The following is a 19,732-nucleotide window of genomic DNA, read 5'->3' as shown; positions in this document are numbered from 1 at the left end:
TTGTTGAGAGAAAAGTCTGGAGTTAAATCCAAGAGGGGCGGAACGAAACGAAATTCAGTGTTTCCTAAGCGATCTTCCAAAAAAGATGCGGATTCTGATTTTTAGCCAGACACTGAGTAAGAATTGTTTATGTGGGTTTGGATTACTTGGCCGAGTTTTTACCAAGAAAATGACGCATTTCGCACCTACTCTCCTTTTCGACGTTTTTCTGTTTCAGTCGAATTTTACCGACCCTTCCAAACTTGATTGCTGTACAAAAATTAGTCTTGTTTGGAAATATGACGCGTGGTTAGTCTTAGTTGCTGTCATAATACGAAATGTAAAGCAGAATTTTGTCTCTACGTTCAGTACTCATTGTAAAATTTTAGATGAAATATTGATTACAAAATTAAACGTGATTTAGCGTTTACATTTCTGTTTTAAATTTTAACATAAAATAATTAATTCCGACTTCCGAAAACTGTATTTGAATTATGTGCAAAGTTTTGGCAACGGTGTCTGTATTTCTGTATTACTTCTTGACCGCTGTGTGTAATGGACGTGAGTGCCTGAGTGGTGACAACGGTTTCAGATATTTTGGCAGGCCATGATTTTGGACATAATGGAGCTAGATCGATCTCTTCTTCGGTATGTTGTGATTTGTTTAGTTTTTGTGAATGCCTTTCCCCCCTAAAAAAAAATCCTTCATACATTGAAGTAGACGGTTTTGCTGAGCTTTGTTTATCGTGTGGAGTGGAAGACATTTTTGGTTGAATCGCGAGAATTCTGACTATAATTTACCAAATGTTAGAAAAGATTGTTTGTGCCTTTGGTTGGTCATTGCGAACTTCCTGATGCTGTTTTGCATCACACAGCAAAGTCGATCGCTTTTTATTGAATCAATTTTTAACGAAACTCCATCTTTTACTTGTTTATGAGACCTAGTTTGACTAATTGAAATAGGGGCTTATAGTTGTTGAATTTAAAGACAGAAATAAAATATTCATTTGTATTTACAGACACATAAGAGCACTGTTTCATGAAAACAAGCAACCAAAGGTAAGGCAAAATCTGTTCACCTAATTCTAGTCGTATCCAGCATGGGGGATGTTGTCAGTATTTTAGTCGAATAATCATGGATTGATACTATTCATTGTGGATTGAGACTAGTTTGACTAATTAAACACCTGGATGGGAGATATTTAAATTATATTCACAGAATGCAGAGACAGAAATGAAATACATGTTGTTTGTATTTACAGGCACACAAGAGTACTACTCCTTCGTGAAGACAAGTAACCAAAGGTAAGACAAAATCTGTCATATATCTGTTCCCCTAATGCTAGCCATATCTATGGGGTATGTTATCGCTATCGAATTGAATAGCGATGGAATAATAGTCTATCCGCTTTTGCCACTCAGTGATTAATCTGTTGCTGTTTTTCGGCTTGAACCGTTGCAATGAAAATCGAACATTGGCAGGTTTCGATAAATGTATTCAAACGGTTCTCTTCGTTGATTTCTACCGAGAACAAGATACTCATCTGAGCTTTTTATCGTCTCCTCGTCTCAGTAGTCTGATGAATCTTCATATTCTTCGATTGATATTCGCTCCTAATAGGCCGGCTACTGCGCTTTTTCCTGTCATCCTTCTGTTTTTATGAGTAGGGCAACTATCAATGGTGACTGAAGGCTATATCCCTATATCTATCATTCTAACTATCTACCATTATAACGAGATCTACGATTGTCAGTAGCTATTGATCCTGACTTGAGTAATCTAAACCAACAGGAACTCGTTGCACGAAAAAAAGGACGGAGCTACACGCTCTTCATCACCGGGCTCGCCGACTTTTCCAGCTGACGTTTCTAACTTTGCACACAACGGCAGTAGCACCCCAAGTGTTTGGTTACAGCGGCTAACTATTTTGCTTAATAAGACAAACGTCCTGTGTGTAGTCGGCGCTCTGGGTCATTTGTTTATAAATTGTTCTCATAAAACCTACAGATTTCGTACTTTGAAACTTCATTTAATAATAACGCCACTTTGTGGCTGCCCTTCCAAATTAATGTGTGAATTCGTTCACTTTTCAGTTGTAAAAATGTAAGTGTAACTGAATATGTTGAATTCTTGATTAGGGCTGCTCTCTTCTGCGGTTTTTGCGCTAGATGAAATTGCAAATGAGGGAATTCCTTTTTTATTTTAGCTCCCCTTTTGCCCTCCTCCCAAAGCAGGTTAAGGGATTCCACTTAACTCTAATACGCTCTCCTTCCCCTCCCCAGAAGCTGGCCAGGGAATTCCCATTTTTTCCCAGGCTCCCCACTTCAAAGGTGCATAGGGACACATAGGGACTTCCCATTTCCCCTTTTCGTACAATCACCTGAGGCCTTGCTGTTCTGACCTTAACAGTTTGTTTTGTCGTTTGTTCATCCTTCGAGAAAGTTGAGCTGCATTGGTAGTTGTTTGCGTTTGCAACTTATTGTTTATACAATAGCTTCATTATTACGTCGAACAAATGAAGTTCGATCGTCTAGTATGTTTTGTTTTTTCTGGAATGTTACATTTTTTAATTGCATGATAATGTGATGGGTAAACGAATGTTTAAGTGAAAACAGAGTGGGTATATTGGATAAGGATTCAAAAGTTAATCAACAATTACTTATCTTCATTGCGAAATCTGGGAAATAGAAATCCACATCCTAATCCGTGAGATCAATTGCTTCACATTTCATTTGTTAGCACAAAAAACCTAATATTTACCTGCTAACCCGGAAATTCTCTACGTGTGTGATTTTGTAGTCGTTTATTTACTTGTTTGGTGTTTCAGGAAATCCGAGTATGAAGAAAGAAATCAATTTGCGGTTTTGACTTGTTGCTTTCAATACCCTAGCTATAGTCCTATAGTTGTCAAGTTCCAAATCGGTTATGGAAAATATTTAATGCTCATAACCGAAAACTATTTTAGTATTCTAAAAGGCAGGAACTAGACAAAACACGCAAGAACTTTGCGTTGCTCTGTTTGGAGGCCAAATGCCGTGCTGCCGCAGGTAAAATACTTTCCACCTTATTATGCCCCGTCCTTCGCTGAACCTTTTGAAAGAAAAGAAAGAAGCTGAGCAACTGGCAGTGTGCGTTCGAAGGTAAATCCGCAGAGACGCACATAGTTTTCATCCTTGCGTAATTATCTGTGGGGAAATCCATTCGGCAGATAACTGCGAAATCTGACTTGGAAAAATTTCCTTTCGCAACCATTTTTGCCTGAAGTGAAACAACGGTTGGGATTTGAGTGACTTGGAATCTAGTGCATTGTCAGCTAACATTCTATTTGAACATTCAGTTTGACTCTTCCATCTCCGACATTGTTTAGAGTTGATATCATTAGATGGAATAATAGTTATGCGAGTAGATAAAGTCTAAACAAGTGTAATTAGGACGACAAAAGTGAAAATGTCTTCAATTTACATTCTGCTTGGAATCGCATTGTTATCTTTAATGAATCTAGTGGATGCAGAGATTTCGACAGATTGGAACACTGGCGACGGCGGATTCAAATGGCGGACCAACTGCGACTTTCCCGGCGACGACATAGGACAAATTCCTCTTACGGTTGCAACCAGAGAAGAGTGTGGTCGACTTTGTATTTCCAATCCGCAATGCAGCCATTTTGTGTTTGGTTATTTGGAGAATTGTTACATGAAGAAGGCGCAATCAACGACATCTCGTCAAGATATCGATTATGAGAGTATAGCCATTTGTGGCTTCATACCATGGAGAGTTGTACTAGTAACGGGTATTTACAAATGAAAAAATGAATTTAAATCTAAATGATTGTAATTGTTATTATTATTATTACTAAATTTTCATCAGGGGGTGATGACTGGAAATCTAACAGCAGCAGCGGTATTCAAAACTGTGATTTTTATGGCAACAACAGTTTAATTTTGACGACAGAGTGCCGACAGGCTCAAGATTGCTCCTTTTGGTATGAACAAGTTCGTCCCACTGAAGGATCATCAGCCTGTAAATTAGTAGATGGAAGTTCAGGATCATGTTGCCCACAACTCCCTAAAAGAGGTATCTAAGTTGTTTACGTGCTGTATGAACTATTAATTGATATCAATGATACATTTAGTGGGCGTCGAGAATTTGACAGATTGGAACATTGGCGACGGCGGATTCAAATGGCGGACCAACTGCGACTTTCCCGGTGACGATATAGGACAAATTCCACTTTCGGTTGCAACCAGAGAAGAGTGTGGTCGACTTTGTATTGCCAATCCGCAATGCAGCCATTTTGTGTTTGGTTATCTGGAGAATTGTTATATGAAGAAGGCGCCATCAACGAAATCTCGTCAAGATATCGATTATGAGAGCACAGCCATTTGTGGCATCATTCCCTGGAGGTTTGGATCTGAAACAGGTATTTTTTTTATTAACAAAATGTATTATTATTATTAACATAATTATTGATAAAATTATATTGAAACCAAATTAATTTTATAATTAAGTTAACACCCTTTTTTTATTATTCAGGGATTGATGACTGGAAATCTATCAGCGGAAATGGTACTCATAACTGCGGTTTTCATGGCAATAACAGTTTAATTTTGACGGAAGAGTGTCGACAGGCCAAAGATTGCTCCTTTTGGTACGAACAGGTTCTTTCGACTAATGGATCAACAGCCTGTAAATTAGTAGATGGAAGTTCAGGATCGTGTTGCCCACAACTCCCTAAAAGAAGTATCTAAGTTGTTTACCTGCTGAATGAACTATTAATTGATTCTTCTAATTTTACTTTAGCCCAATATATTAGAATGATTCCTGGTGAGAGTGAACGAATAATCGACGCGGAAACAACTCTCACGTTGACGTGCGTTTACGCCTTTGAAAACGAAAATCAAAGGAATACGTTCAATTTTTCGTGGGAAATTCCGGATTACATAACAAAATATGCTGAAGTATAGAAAACCATTTGCGATGCCGATAACAGTCGTTCTTTTTTCACTAAAATATTTTATCTCTCATTTGATTAAATAGTTGAGCGACTTGGACAACCGCCTACGCAAAACGTTTGGAAGGAACGAGACTCACATGACATCGACGTTGTCTCTGACAAACACAAGAGCCAGAGACACTGGAAACTTTGGTTGCAGGGGAATCCCGTACGGATTTCCAAACACATTTACAGTCAATCAATACGTCTATGTTTTCAGTTTGTTTAATTGATTATAATTTCAACCAGGGTGATGGACTGACAGTCTCTAAAATTATTTTATTTAGATGATACAGAACTCGTGATAGTCGAGGATAACGAATTTTACGGCATCATCATTCCACACGGTGAAATTAATTACCCAATCATGTGCAAACCAACTCATCCGGGTGTGTACGTTTCTCTCATCTCCCAACAGCAGTACACAGCAAAAGTGCAAAACTGGCTCGAACCCAAAGTGAGACAGTTTTTTATCTTTTCGGCCAATAATGACAACTAATAATGGGATTCAATTGGTTTAGGTGGGTTTCAATCAGAGCGATTTGCTCTCAGATCCAAATTCAAATTGGTCTTTCGAAAAAAGAAATGGACTAAAACTCAAGAAAGCGAAGATTGACGACAATGGCAAGTTCAATTGCATAGGGACCTATGCAAATAAGAAACATACACGTGATTTATTTTTGTTTATCGCTGGTAGGCGTGTTTTTAGATTTTTATAAAGCGATACGAAATTATTAATTTAAAAAATTTAAATTAAATAGGAATGGAACTCGCAAGAATTGATGGCGTACGTGATCCTGTGGAAGGAAGTAACGTTACTTTAAGCTGCCGAACTTACCAATATGCCGCGTCCTCTACACCACCAATATGGTCCTACCAAATCGACGGAAAAGGACAAATGCAAATTATTGATGAAATCAATCCACCTGAAGGTTCGCAATTTGTGGATTCCTTGATTCGCAGTATCTAGAGAAATTAATTTAAATAATTCAGGCATTAAAATATCAAGAGAGAAATTTGACTATGGTGATAAGGCACTTTACGAAAATCAACTTAACATTTCCGACATAAGTCCACATGTCTATACGTTTCAATGCCAAGGAAGTGGATTCACTGAAAAAATTTCATTTCGCGCTAAAGGTAGGTGACTTAATCTTGTATTGCTATTTCAGAGATGAAACTTTTCAGTATCGTTTTCCTGTATGATTTATACATGGAATCTGTCTACAAATTTTCAGAATTAAATGGCGATTCAAAGCATAAATCTGTTAAGCTTGAGAATGATATCGCTCAAAACTTAACTTGCTTACAAGGATCTCAGAATGCTCGCATCAAATGGTTTAAGGTGAACGGTTTGATTAAGATTTCTTATCATTTAAAAACATTTATCAAGCGTAACATTTATAGGATGGGAAAGAATATTCAGGACAAGTTCACTCTGATAGCAATTCGTCAATCTTGCCGCTGCAAGGAAAGATGGGGGAAAATGGAAGCTACACTTGTCAGTGGAAAGTCGGCTTTCCAGGTGATGTGAAATACAGGAATTTCACGGTTTCTTTCATCGATAGAATTCCAGAAAATGACAAGCCTGTCATCATCGCCGTTTCTACAACATTTGCAGTTTTACTATTGAGTTTAATTATCGTCATTGGAGTTAAATTTTATTACGACAAGGTATAAACATAAAGCATTTATTATTCAACAAGTAGTACGTGTCGGGAAACTTACTAATTGTTCTTTCATTCTTTCGCCATTTAAAATATAAAACAAAAGAAACGACGAGTTTCACAGGACGCACTAATTAAATTGCTGAATGGAAACGCCAATCAAATAAATAACCAGTCACCAATTGAAGACCAGATAGAGTTCCTACCCTACGATAGACGCTGGGAATTTCCAAGAAGTCGACTGAAACTCGGTTCGTTCTATTTTCCATTGTCGTTTCTTTAAAAAAAAAAAATGATTCTCATTGTAATTTTAGGAGTCCAGCTGGGAGCTGGTTGCTTCGGCCGTGTAGTCAAAGCGGAAGCCGTGGGACTTAAAGGCTCAGAAGAAACTATCAAAACAGTTGCCGTCAAAATGGTTCGGTCGGAAGCCAACGTCTCCGCAATGGAAGCTCTCATCAGTGAACTGAAAATCCTCGACTACTTGGGATTGCACCTCAACGTCGTCAATCTGCTGGGAGCCTGCACTAAGCATCTACATAAAGGTAATTAAGTAATACCAAGTGTTCGAAACATTTTTCGGGTTTTCTTATAATTGTTTTTTTTTTTTTTTTTCCATTCTTAGGAGAACTTTTAGTGATCGTTGAATATTGTCGGTTCGGCAATTTGCAGTCGTTTTTAATTAACCACAGGACCAACTTTGTTAATTTGATGGATGAGTTTGGGAACCTGAAAATGCAATACGAAATGGAAAGTAGCAATTTCACCAGGTATAGAAGTTCCCTTATTGTGAATTGTGGCGTAATAAAAAAATTTAATGGAATTAAAATCCACAGGTCAAAAAGGGAAGAAATCCTATCGGAAGTCGAAACGAGCGAATTGCAACCTGATGATCATCCTGGCGTGAATTCATCCTCTGAAATTTTGGACGTTCCAAGTACAAACACCTCCCAAAATTATTTCAAATAATTATTAAATAACCCCGGAATGAAATAAATCCTTCTGTTTGTCTGTTTCTATGGCAGTTTCCAACCTACAAGATCTGCACGGAAACTTAGATCGGCCGATTTCAACAACAGATCTCATTTCTTGGTCTTTTCAAATAGCTCGAGGAATGGATTACCTGGTTAGCAAAAAGGTAAGTCTTATCCAATAAATATCTATGACTTCACTGGTCATGAATCTCATTATTACGGATAGGTTCTCCATGGGGATCTGGCCGCCCGCAACATTCTGCTCGCTGACGATGGAGTTGCAAAAGTGGCCGACTTTGGAATGGCGAAGAAAATGTATTACGAAGAAAATTACGAAAAAGGCGGTCAAGTAATTGAAAATTGAAATTATAACCTCTACGATTCCATCAAATAATATTTTAAATTTCAGGGATTGATGCCGGTCAAGTGGATGGCGATTGAATCCTTAATTGATCGCATCTTTTCCAGCCAATCCGACGTGTGGTCGTACGGAGTCCTTCTCTGGGAAATCTTTTCTTTGGGTCAAGTTCCCTATCCAGGTTTTTATTTGACGTTTATTATCCATATTATTTCGATTATTATCCACAAATATTTCTGGTAATTGCGGATATCTTTCTGTTGATTTAGGTATGGACGTCGGTCACATACTCATGAAAGAAATTTTAAAAGGATATCGGATGGACAAACCGGAACTGGCGCCCAACTTCTTCGGTGAAATGATGGCCGATTGCTGGAAATCGGATCCGATAGAGAGGCCCACTTTCAGTCAAATGGAGGAGATTATCTGCAGCCACATGGAGTCGTCGGTCAGCTCGGACTATTTTAATATGAACGCGCCATATGCCAAGCTCAACGAAGAAAAGGAGAACGCAACGCCAAAGGATCAATTTGGATTGGCCAAGTTGCTGTCCAGAGAAAAGTCGGTAGGTCAATCCAAGAGGGACGCCACGCCACAAAATTCAGTGTCATCTATGCGATCCTCCCAAAACCCTTCTTTTTCTGCGTGATTTTACCAAACACTGAGCAGTCTGCCAGGAGTAATAGATAAATCTCACACCGAATAATTTCTTATGAATTGATGCTTATGTCAATGCTTTCGAAATTATATTACTTGACTTTTTTGTTTTTTGGTTATCCATCGTAAATTTCCCATTGCTGGTAAGGAAATAAGACCACTCACACCAGTGTGCTGGCTACTGGGTAGCGATTCCTTATTGACTGTACTACTTTCTTTATTGGATTAGTTAATTTTTCAGAAGCCAACGGCAATCCAACTGGTTTTTTAAAAGTAATTTTCATAAATGAAAATATGTTATGTCATTTATGAGAAGATTATCTTTTTCCAATTTCGCTTTTTAACAAGCAATCCACCACTCAAGTGCACCAAATCCATGGACCCCCCTTTTTTTTCCAAATCCGCTATGGGACTTAAAAATCTGAAATAATTCAGGGATATCCAGTTTTTTACTCCGGATTTACCTGTTTTTGCAGAATTTAAATATTCCCTGCCGTTCGGGAGATATTTAACGTTAAAGTTTGAGTTTATTCAAATTTTAACAATTTTGGGGGGTCTTTGGCATCGCTTTTTGGGTTAATGCTAACCTTAAAGAAAAAACTAATTGAACCAAAAGTTTGCTCGGCCATCCCTTAATACCAATCCAAAAGGAATTTACATTCCGAATTAGATTGGCCGAGTTATTCCCAATCTACTAAAGTGTAATTTTGACCAGTTTCCCACCCAGCCTAGTCGCCATTTTTTAGGACTCTACCTCGCGTTCCTAGCGGATGAAAGACGAAGCTACGCTTTCCTGGCCTTCACTTTAGACCGGGGGACATACTGTAGGCCTTTTAATATAGTCTAGTGGCCGGCAATATGAAGCCCGAGGTGTAGAGAACTCGTATGCTTCGTCTGTCATCCGCTAGGAACGCGAGGGAGAGTCCTAAAAAATGGCGACTAGGCTGGGTGGGAAACTGGTCAAAATTACACTTTAGTAGATTGGGAATAACTCGGCCAATCTAATTCGGAATGTAAATTCCTTTTGGATTGGTATTAAGGGATGGCCGAGCAAACTTTTGGTTCAATTAGTTTTTTCTTTAAGGTTAGCATTAACCCAAAAAGCGATGCCAAAGACCCCCCAAAATTGTTAAAATTTGAATAAACTCAAACTTTAACGTTAAATATCTCCCGAACGGCAGGGAATATTTAAATTCTGCAAAAACAGGTAAATCCGGAGTAAAAAACTGGATATCCCTGAATTATTTCAGATTTTTAAGTCCCATAGCGGATTTGGAAAAAAAAGGGGGGTCCATGGATTTGGTGCACTTGAGTGGTGGATTGCTTGTTAATACCTGTCGAGTGTTGAACGAAGCTGGATATTACATGGCATGCTAGTATTGACGGAGCACGGTGCACTCTGAAATTTACCGCGAAAATCTTTCTGTGGTCTTAACTTATGTAGAGACGTATACTTCATAGCACATTTTTAATGCGTAATAAACAGGAATAAAACAAAAGTGAAAATTATTTGTTCAGCGTTTTTCGGTTCTCAGTTGAATCGTTGATTCAGGGTTTCACATTAATCCATATTAAAGTAAATCTATATAGTATCAATAGTCAATACGCAAAAGCAATCAAGCTAGTGTCAAATATTTTGGAAGACACTTGAACGTCAACGCCATAAGACTTTACTATCCATAACGCCCCACGTAAAAAATAGCGCAAGAATCAGCTGCCGTGTTCGTTATTTATTTATTTGATTTTCATCAATGGAAAAATTGGCGTGTGGTGCGTAACAATCTAGTTGCGCTTTTGTGTGCCATGAAAAGGGGGCGTTTCGAACCTACACTGTACACTCCTTCTCGACCTTTTTTTGTTTTGGTCGAATTTTACCAACCCTGACCAACCCATCCTCTTTTGACTGCTTCACTAAAGTTTGTCGTGTTAAGAATGTCGTTGTCTCATTCTCGAATGTCTTACAGATTGTTGTCTCTTCATACTGATTGTTAAATTTTAACATGAAAATGTTGTTTCCAAAACTCTAAGTGAATTATGTTCGGACATAATCTCATCACAGACATAATCTCTTTAATTAAGCCCATGGTTCGGAGTGTTGGCAACAGTGTATTTCTGCATTAGTGTTTGGACCGTTGTGGGTGATGGACGTCGTGAAAATTAGTTCATCGTTGATTTCTCTGACATCTTAATAAAGCTGGATCGATTTCTTGTTCGGTATGTTGTCATTTATTTTTAGATATTGTAAAAGCTATAACCTTTCTCCCACAAAATGTCCTTAAATTGAAGTGGAATAAGATGGTTTCCCTGAGATTTAGTCAATGTGTGGAGTGAATAAGTTATAAGATTTCTCTGTTGTGGAGATGCCGTTTAAGCCGGTTTAAGCTATACAGCTAAGTCAATCACTTTCATTGGATCTATGTTGACGACACTTTCATCTGTTAATTGAGACCTAGTTTGACTAATTAAAATCTGGATAGGACATACTTAAAATATAGTTGCAAAATGCTGAGACAAAAATTAAATACTCATTTGTAATTACAGGCACTAGCAACACTCCACATCATGAAAGCAATAAGCAACCAAAGGTAAGGCGAAATCTGTCACATCTATTTTTCTAAATGCTAGTCAAATCTTTGGGAGGATGTTATAGTTATCGAGTCAAATAATCATGGAATAATAGTCCATTCACTTTTTTGCCACCCAGTATAATCAAGCTGTAGACGTTTTTTTGGGTTTGAAAAGATATTTGTCATGAAAATTGGACAGCGACAGGTTTGGATAATTGTTTGCGATTAGCTTTTTCTCACATTAGCTTTCAACAGATCTGGTAGTCTTCGTTAATTTCCGCCAGTAGCAAGAAACTTGTCTGAGTTAGTTATCGTCTATGAATCTTCATATTCTTCGATTGTGTCAACAAGAAAGCGAACCTCTTCCCGATCTTCCTCGTTCAGATGGACCAACATGACCTTAACTTAAAACAGGTCTCGTCAATGTCGCCAGTAGAATTGCAATTATTCAACCCACATCGTCGTACTCAGTAGGCCAAAATCTCGTTCAGAAAACCACGAACTGTTTCGTATTCCAGCAGTCTGTTCTGTCGCTTGTCATCCAGGTGAAATCCTGTGAATGTTTATATTTAGCCTGTAGGTAACGAAATCACTCGCTTTGTCTGTCTGCCGCAACTTCGCCGTCTTTCACTAAACTGTATTTGAAAATCAAATCATCAAATTTCCCGCCCAATCCCGGTATTTCGGTTCCCAAAAGAAATTGGTAGTCAGAAGCGATTCCTCTAATCAAGAAGAGTATCAAAAGTTTCAGTTGAAAGGCATTACCGTGGAAGGTATTTTTTTTTCCCGGAAGATTTTGGGTTCTCAATCGTGTCCACTGACGTAATGCAAACTGCCTTTTTTTTTAAAACAATGCTTACAACTTCGTATGCAATGATCAGGCAATGATGAAAACACGTACGTGAAAACCCGCGTTGATCAGCTCTTATCAGGCCCTCGTCGACATTGCATAGGGATACTTTATGATGTCTTAGTTAATATTCCTTGTTAGTTGATTAATATCCCTTGTAGCTAAGGCTGCCAACGATGGTTTGTTAGGGGTGTATGTATCTTGTTGGTTTCTATATCTTGTTCGGCTGTGATTGCCGTCCTTCGTCATAGCGCACTTCTTAGCTTACTTTCTTTTGTACCCTATTTTCTAAAAACTATTAAGGCCGCCGTCGTAATGAAGCAAGTTGGTTCTCTTTAAGTTTATTTCCACTTTCTCGTTTTTCTCCAACACTCCCCATGAAACAATTTGATTAACAACAGCCCCAATAAATAGAGTTGTTGAGTTCAAGTAACCCACCACGTCTTTTTGAATGCCCGCAGAAGTGTAAAATATCTCCAGTGGCGCAGTTGGTTAGCGCATGGTACTTATACGACAGTAAATCTATTACGCTAGCAAATAAAAGTAATGCCGAGGTCGCGAGTTCGAGCCTCGCCTGGAGAATTCATTTTGAAAACCACGACATAATTTAAGGCATCGAAGAAAAGCAAACTGCTCGAATGAAATCATGTTCCACTCGCCCCGTCGTCCCGTCTTGCTCCGAGTTAAAAAAGAAAGCTTTGCTGTGGGTTATAATTTATAACTGGATAACATCAACCTAGCCTTAAGTGATAACAATGTTGACGTATTGCATATGGATTCACAAGTTGATCAGCAATTACTTATCTCCATTGTGCAATTGGAGAAAGGGAAATCCACATCCTCATCCGGGAGATTAATTGCTTTACGTTTTATCCTAGCGTCAAAAGCATAGTAAAAGTAACTGCTAACCCAGGAATTCTCTACGTGTTGTGATTTTGTGGTGTTATTGTGGTCGTTCAGTTTCTTGTTCTTTCAGAATAAAGTAGGAAGAGAAAATCAATTTGCAGTTTCGGCTTGTTGCTTTCAACACGCCAGATATGGTTTCCAAGTTCCAAATCGGTTTAGGATAATATTAAATGTACACAGGAAAAGACGGTTTTTAGTATTCATAAAGGCAGAAATCGCAGAAACTAGACGAAACACGCAAGAACTTTCGTTGCTCTGTTTAGAGGCCAACTAATGCTGTGCTCCCGAAGGTGAAATCTTTTCCACCTTATTATTCCACGTCCGTCGCTGAACCTTTTGAAAGAAAAGAAATATAAACTGGCAGTGTGCGAACGAAAGGAGATCCGTAGAGACGCACACACAATTTTCTTCCTTGCATAATTTATCTGCGTGGAAATCCATTCAGCTGCGAACTGCGAAATCTGACTTGGAAAATGTTTTAATTTGCCGGAAACAACGGTCAGGATGTGAAGTTGAGTGGGAACCAGTTAATTTTCAGTTCACATTTTGTTTGAACGTTCAGTTATTAGACTATTTTTTACAGTGTATAACATGAGCCTGAATTATATTAACGTCTGTAATTAAAGTGTTTAAATCAACAGGTGTAGTTGAATGACAAAGGTGAAAATGTCTTCGATGTACATTCTGTTTGGAATCGCATTGTTATCTTTGATACATCTAGTGATCGCCGAGAATTTGACAGATTGGAACCCTGGCGACGGTGGATTCAAATGGCGGACCAACTGTGACTTTTACCATGACGATATAGGGCAATTTCCTCTTACGGCTGCTCTCGGAAAAGAGTGTGGTCGATTCTGTATTGCTAACCCGCAATGCAGCCATTTTGCATATGGTTATGGACAGAATTGTTACATGAAGAAGGCGCCATCAATGCCCCCTCGTCAAGATATCGATTATGAGGGTAAAGCAATTTGTGGTTTCATTCCCTGGAGATTTGGATCTGAACCGGGTATTTATTAGCAAAAATGACAATGAAATTGAATCCAAATTAATGTTAACACCTTTTTTCTTATACAGGGAAAGATGACTGGAGATCCATCAGCAGCAGCGGTGTTCGTAACTGCAGTTTTTATGGCAACAACAGTTTGATTTTGACGACAGAGTGCCGACAGGCTCTAGATTGCTCGTTTTGGTATGAACAAGTTCGTCCCACTGAAGGATCATCAGCCTGTAAATTAGTAGATGGAAGTTCAGGATCGTGTTGCCCACAACTCCCTAAAAGAAGTATCTAAGTTGCTTACCTGCTGAATGAACTATTAATTGATTCTTCTAATTTTACTTTAGCCCAATATATTAGAATGATTCCTGGTGGGAGTGAACGAATAATCGACGCGGGAACAACCCTCACGTTGACGTGCGTCTACGCCTTTGAAAACGAAAATCAAAGGAATACGTTCAATTTTTCGTGGGAAATTCCAGATTACTTATCCAAAAATGCGGAAGTATAGAAAACCATTTGCGATGCCAGTTAGAGCCGTTACTTTAAAAAAAATATATTTCTTTTGATTAAATAGTTGAGTGACCTGGACAATCGCCTTCGCAAAACGTTTGGAAGGAACGAGACCCACATGACATCGACGTTGTCTCTGGTCAACGCAAGAGCCAGAGACACTGGAGACTTTGGTTGTAGGGGTATCCCTTACGGCTTTGCAAACACATTTACAGTGAATCAATACGTCTATGTATTCAGTTCGTTAATTTTATTAATTATTATAAAAACTACGGGGACAGACTGTCATTTTTTAAATTATGTTTTTTTAGATGATACGGAACTTGTAATAGTCGAGGCTAATGAGTATTACTTCGACATTCCTCTCGGTAAAACTAATTACCCTATCAATTGCAAATCCAACAATCCGGATGTCAACGTTTCTCTCATCTACCAACAAAAATTTACAGCAAGAGCTAAAAACTTGTCGGAACCAAAAGTAAACACATTTTAAAAGCTCTTTGTCGAACTATTGACAATTAATAAATAATGGGGTTCAATTTATTATCAGAGCGATTTGCTGTCAGATCCAAATTCAAATTGGTCTTTCGAAATAAGAAATGGACTAAAACTCAAGAAAGCGAAGATTGACGACAATGGCATTTTCAATTGCATAGGGACCTATGCAAATAAGAAACATACACGTGATTTATTTTTGTTTATCGCTGGTAGGCGTGTTTCTAGATTTTTATAAAGCGATACGAAATTATTAATTTAAAAAATTCAAATTTAATAGGAATGGAACTCGCAAGAATTGATGGCGTAGGTGACCCTTTGGAAGGAAGTAACGTTACTTTAAGCTGCCGAACTTACCAATATACCGCGTCCTCTACTCCACCAAAATGGTCCTATCAAATTAACGGAAACGGAAAAATGCAAATAATTGATGAAATTAATCCACCTGAAGGTTTGAAGTTCATTCGATTAGAGTCATTATGATTTGCATAAATTTCAAGAAATTCAACTAAATCATTCAGGTATTCAAATCATAAAGGACAAATTTGACTATAGTAGTAAAACACTATACGAAAATAAACTTTACATTTCCGACATAAGTTCAAATGCCTATGCCTTTCAATGCCAAGGAAGTGGATTCACTGAAAATATTTCATTTCGCGTTAAAGGTAGATGACTTAATTTTCTATTGCTATTTCAGAGATGAAACTTTTTATTCGTATTATATTGAAACTTGAAAAATAAATCGATTCTTATTCTGTCAATTTTCAGAATTAAATGGCGACTCTAAGCTTAAATCTGTTCAACTTGAGAAGAATATCGCTCAAAACTTAACTTGCTTTCAAGGAGCTCAGAATACTCGCATCACATGGTTTAAGGTGAATGATTTGATTCAAAATTAATTCTTCACATTTAAAATATTTATCAAACATTACGTTTACAGGATGGGAAAGAATATTCAGGACCAGTCTACTCTGACGGAACCTCTTCAACCTTACCGCTGCAAGGAAAGATGGGTGAAAATGGAAGTTACGCTTGTCAGTGGAAAGTCAGCTTTCCAGGTGATATGAAATACAGAAATTTCACGGTCTCTTACCTTGACAGAATCCCAGAAAATGTCGAGACCGTCGTCATCGCCGTTTCTACAACATTTGCCGTTTTACTTTTGGTACTAATTGTCATCGTTGGAGTTAAATTTTATTACGACAAGGTATAAATATTTTATGCATTAATTAATTAACAAGTAGGCCTCATGTATGTGTATGGAATCTTACTTATGTTCTTTCATTCTTTCGCTAAATTTGAAATATCAAACAAAAGAACCAACGAGTTTCACAGGAAGCGTTAATGAGATTGCTGAATGGAAATGCCAATCAAATTAATAACCAGTCACCAATTGAAGACCAGGTAGAGTTCCTTCCCTATGATAGACGCTGGGAATTTCCAAGAAGTCGACTGAAACTCGGTTCGTTTTTATTTTCTAGTTTCATGTCTTCGAAAACAGAATAATGATTCTCATTGTAATTTTAGGAGGCCAGCTTGGAGTTGGGTGCTTTGGTCGTGTAGTCAAAGCGGAAGCAGTGGGACTCAAAGACTCTGAAGAAACTGTCAAAACAGTTGCCGTCAAAATGGTTCGGTCGGAAGCCAACGTCACAGCAATGGAAGCTCTCATCAGTGAACTAAAAATTCTCGTCTACTTAGGATCGCACCTCAACGTCGTCAATCTGCTGGGAGCCTGCACTAAGCAAATGCACAAAGGTAATTAACTAGTCCAAAGTGTTCGAACATGTTGCGTATTTTCTTACAATTATCGTTATACTTTTTAGGAGAACTTTTAGTGATCGTTGAATATTGTCGGTTCGGCAATTTGCAATCGTTTTTGATAAACCACAGGAAGAACTTTGTTAATTTGGTGGACGAATTTGGGAACCTGAAAACGCAAGACGAATTAGAAAGCCATTTCACCAGGTAAAGAACTTTCTTCATTTTGACGTAATAAAAAAGTTTAATTGAATTAAAATCCACAGGTCAAAATGGGAAGAAAACTCATCGCAAGTCAAGACGAGCGATTCGCAAGCTGACGATCATCCTGGCGTGAATTCATCCTCTGAATTTTTAGACGTCTCAAGTAAAAGCACATGTCAGATTAATTTTAAATGATTATCGAATTACCCCGGAATGAAATAAATCCTTCTGTTTGTCTGTTTCTATGGCAGTTTCCAACCTACAAGATCTGGACGGAAACTTAGATCGGCCGATTTCAACAACAGATCTCATTTCTTGGTCTTTTCAAATAGCTCGAGGAATGGACTACCTGGTTAGCAAAAAGGTAAGAGTCTTTCTAGTGAAGACATAGATATTACTGGATATGACTCGCATTATTACGGATAGGTCCTCCATGGTGATCTCGCCGCCCGAAATATTCTACTCGCTGCCGATGGAGTTGCAAAAGTGGCTGACTTTGGAATGGCGAAGAAAATGTATTACGATGAAAATTACGAAAAAGGAGGACGAGTAATTGAAAATTAAAGTTATAACCTTTCTTTATAATAATATTAAAAATAATAATTTTATTTTTTTTAAATAATATTTTAAATGTTAGGGTTTGATGCCGGTGAAGTGGATGGCGATTGAATCCTTGATTGATCGCATCTTTTCCAGTCAATCCGACGTTTGGTCGTACGGAGTTGTCCTCTGGGAAATCTTTTCTTTGGGCCGAGTTCCATATCCTGGTGTGAATTTGACGTTTCCCTAATCCATAATTAATTCTATGTAATTACGAATATTTTTCTGGTGATTTAGGTATGGACGTCGGTCACATACTCATGAAAGAAATTCAAAAAGGATATCGGATGGACAAACCGGAATTGGCGCTCAATTTCTTCGGTGAAATGATGGCCGATTGCTGGAAATCGGATCCCAAGGAGAGGCCCACCTTCAGTCAAATGGAGGAGACTATCTGCAGCCACATGGAGTCGTCGGTCAGCTCGGACTATTTTAATATGAACGCGCCATATGCCAAGCTCAACGAAGAAAAGGAGAACGCAACGCCACAGGATCAATTTGGATTGGCCAAGTTGCTGTCCAGAGAAAAGCCTGGAGTTCAATCCAAGAGGGGCGCAACGGCACGATATTCGATGTTTCCTATGCGGTTTTCAAAAAGAGATGCGGATTCCAATCTTTAGTCAAAGAGCGCTTAGAAAACTGTTAGTAATAATCAATTATTTATAGGTACAGAGCAATTCTCGCTAATATGAAATCATTGTGTTATTTGCTTATCATTTGTTTGTTTTTTCCCTTTACGTGGGACGGTGGGAGAAGGGACAGCAGTTATGTCTAAGTTATCACTTTACATATTTTAAAATTTACAGCTTTACACAGATATACAATCGCTGACGTAATTGATTATTCACGCTGCAGTATTGTGTGCTTTAACTATAATATTATTTTTAAATGTTTCATCAACGGAAAAATCGGTGTGAGGGTGGGTAACAATATGGTTGCGCATTTTTGTGCCAAGAAAAGGGGGCGTTTGAATCCTTCTCGACGTTTTTTTTTTTGTTTTGGTCAAATTTTCTACGACTGTTTGTGTTTCACTTAAGTTTGTGAAGAATTGTGAGCGTAGTTCTCATATTTTATTGTAAAGCAGATTATTGTCTATACGTACTGATTCTTAAATTTTAACATGACATAATTAATTCTGAAACTGTATGTGAAATTGATGTTCAAAGTTTTGGCAATAGTGTATTTCTGGCTTTCTGCAATAGTGCTTGACCGTTGCTTGTGATGGACGTGGTGACAACCAGAGGTTGTGATTTCTCAGACATCTAATGGAGCTGGATCGATTTCTTCTTCGGTATGTCGTCATTTGTTCAGATATTGTGAATACTATCACCTTCCCCCCGCCTTCCCCAAATAAATCTTCTTACATTGAAGAGGAATTAGATGGTTTCGCTGAGCTTTGTTTAGCGTGGGCCGTCGGGAGTGGAAGAACTTTTGGGGTAAAATCACGAGAACTCCGATTATAATTTATACCAAATGTTAGAAATGTTATCTTGTGCCTTTCATTGGTTAATGAAGAATAAGTTAGATTATAACTTAATGTGAACTACCTGATGCTGTTACAGCTAAGTCAATAGTTTAATATTGCATTTATTTAAACTAATTAAAAATCTGGATGGGAGATATTTAAATTACAGGCACAGAATGCAGAGTCAGAAATGAAATTCTTGTTTCTATTTACAGGCACATAAGAGTATTCCTACGTGCAACCAAAGGTAAGACAAAATCTGTCATATCTGTTCACTTATTAATGCTAGCTTATCCATGTCATCGCCATCGAATTGAATAATGATGGAATAATAATAGTCCATCCGTCTTTTTGACACTCAGTGATCAATCTGTTGCTGTTTTCTGCCTGAATAGAATTTTTGACAGTGATTAGTGGTTATCCTTTTCTTATATTTACTGTCAAAGTATTAAAAGTGTCATCTTTGTGTTTCTTTAGAGTACTAAGGCTATATCTATAGCATTTTATTCCTTGACTAAGCTTATCAAATCGGTTAGTAATACCCATAACGATTTCTATTGCAAGAGGCATTTTACTCATCAATTGTTTAACCAGAGACCTTTTCATCTTGATAATCTTGTATGGAATCTGACAAGTAATTAATGGGATTTTCGCCTTCAATTGTGGATTAAGCAACATTGACTGATTGCTACAATTCCCATGTTATCGAATAACCTTTCGTTAACTTCTCTTTTACTCAGTTTTTCAT

At 37.9% G+C, this 19,732-nt stretch overlaps 1 protein-coding gene and 1 non-coding gene across 2 annotated transcripts in view; both read left to right on the top strand.

Moving 5' to 3' along the window:
- LOC124336868 overlaps positions 1 to 19,732 on the top strand; it is a 90,747-nt gene that overhangs the window by 27,024 nt on the left and 43,991 nt on the right. The window contains exons 3-23 of the mRNA XM_046790746.1: positions 3,848 to 4,054; positions 4,113 to 4,400; positions 4,514 to 4,720; positions 13,671 to 13,958; positions 14,027 to 14,233; positions 14,294 to 14,451; positions 14,524 to 14,698; positions 14,771 to 14,937; positions 15,010 to 15,166; positions 15,235 to 15,405; positions 15,476 to 15,622; positions 15,726 to 15,832; positions 15,898 to 16,164; positions 16,275 to 16,419; positions 16,485 to 16,712; positions 16,781 to 16,922; positions 16,982 to 17,082; positions 17,171 to 17,283; positions 17,346 to 17,468; positions 17,557 to 17,686; positions 17,757 to 18,810. Coding sequence (XP_046646702.1) covers positions 3,848 to 4,054; positions 4,113 to 4,400; positions 4,514 to 4,720; positions 13,671 to 13,958; positions 14,027 to 14,233; positions 14,294 to 14,451; positions 14,524 to 14,698; positions 14,771 to 14,937; positions 15,010 to 15,166; positions 15,235 to 15,405; positions 15,476 to 15,622; positions 15,726 to 15,832; positions 15,898 to 16,164; positions 16,275 to 16,419; positions 16,485 to 16,712; positions 16,781 to 16,922; positions 16,982 to 17,082; positions 17,171 to 17,283; positions 17,346 to 17,468; positions 17,557 to 17,686; positions 17,757 to 18,139 — 3,911 coding nt within the window. The 3' untranslated portion in view covers positions 18,140 to 18,810. The remainder of the gene's footprint in view (positions 1 to 3,847; positions 4,055 to 4,112; positions 4,401 to 4,513; positions 4,721 to 13,670; positions 13,959 to 14,026; positions 14,234 to 14,293; positions 14,452 to 14,523; positions 14,699 to 14,770; positions 14,938 to 15,009; positions 15,167 to 15,234; positions 15,406 to 15,475; positions 15,623 to 15,725; positions 15,833 to 15,897; positions 16,165 to 16,274; positions 16,420 to 16,484; positions 16,713 to 16,780; positions 16,923 to 16,981; positions 17,083 to 17,170; positions 17,284 to 17,345; positions 17,469 to 17,556; positions 17,687 to 17,756; positions 18,811 to 19,732) is intronic.
- Positions 12,517 to 12,625, top strand: Trnai-uau. Its single transcript has 2 exons — positions 12,517 to 12,554; positions 12,590 to 12,625. It is a non-coding gene; the product is annotated as a tRNA-Ile (tRNA).

Source organism: Daphnia pulicaria, chromosome 4, assembly GCF_021234035.1.
Source record: "Daphnia pulicaria isolate SC F1-1A chromosome 4, SC_F0-13Bv2, whole genome shotgun sequence".
NCBI classification, from domain to species: domain Eukaryota; kingdom Metazoa; phylum Arthropoda; class Branchiopoda; order Diplostraca; family Daphniidae; genus Daphnia; species Daphnia pulicaria.
The sequence above is the reverse complement of the archived record's forward strand: the minus strand, read 5'-3'. Positions and strand labels throughout refer to the sequence as shown.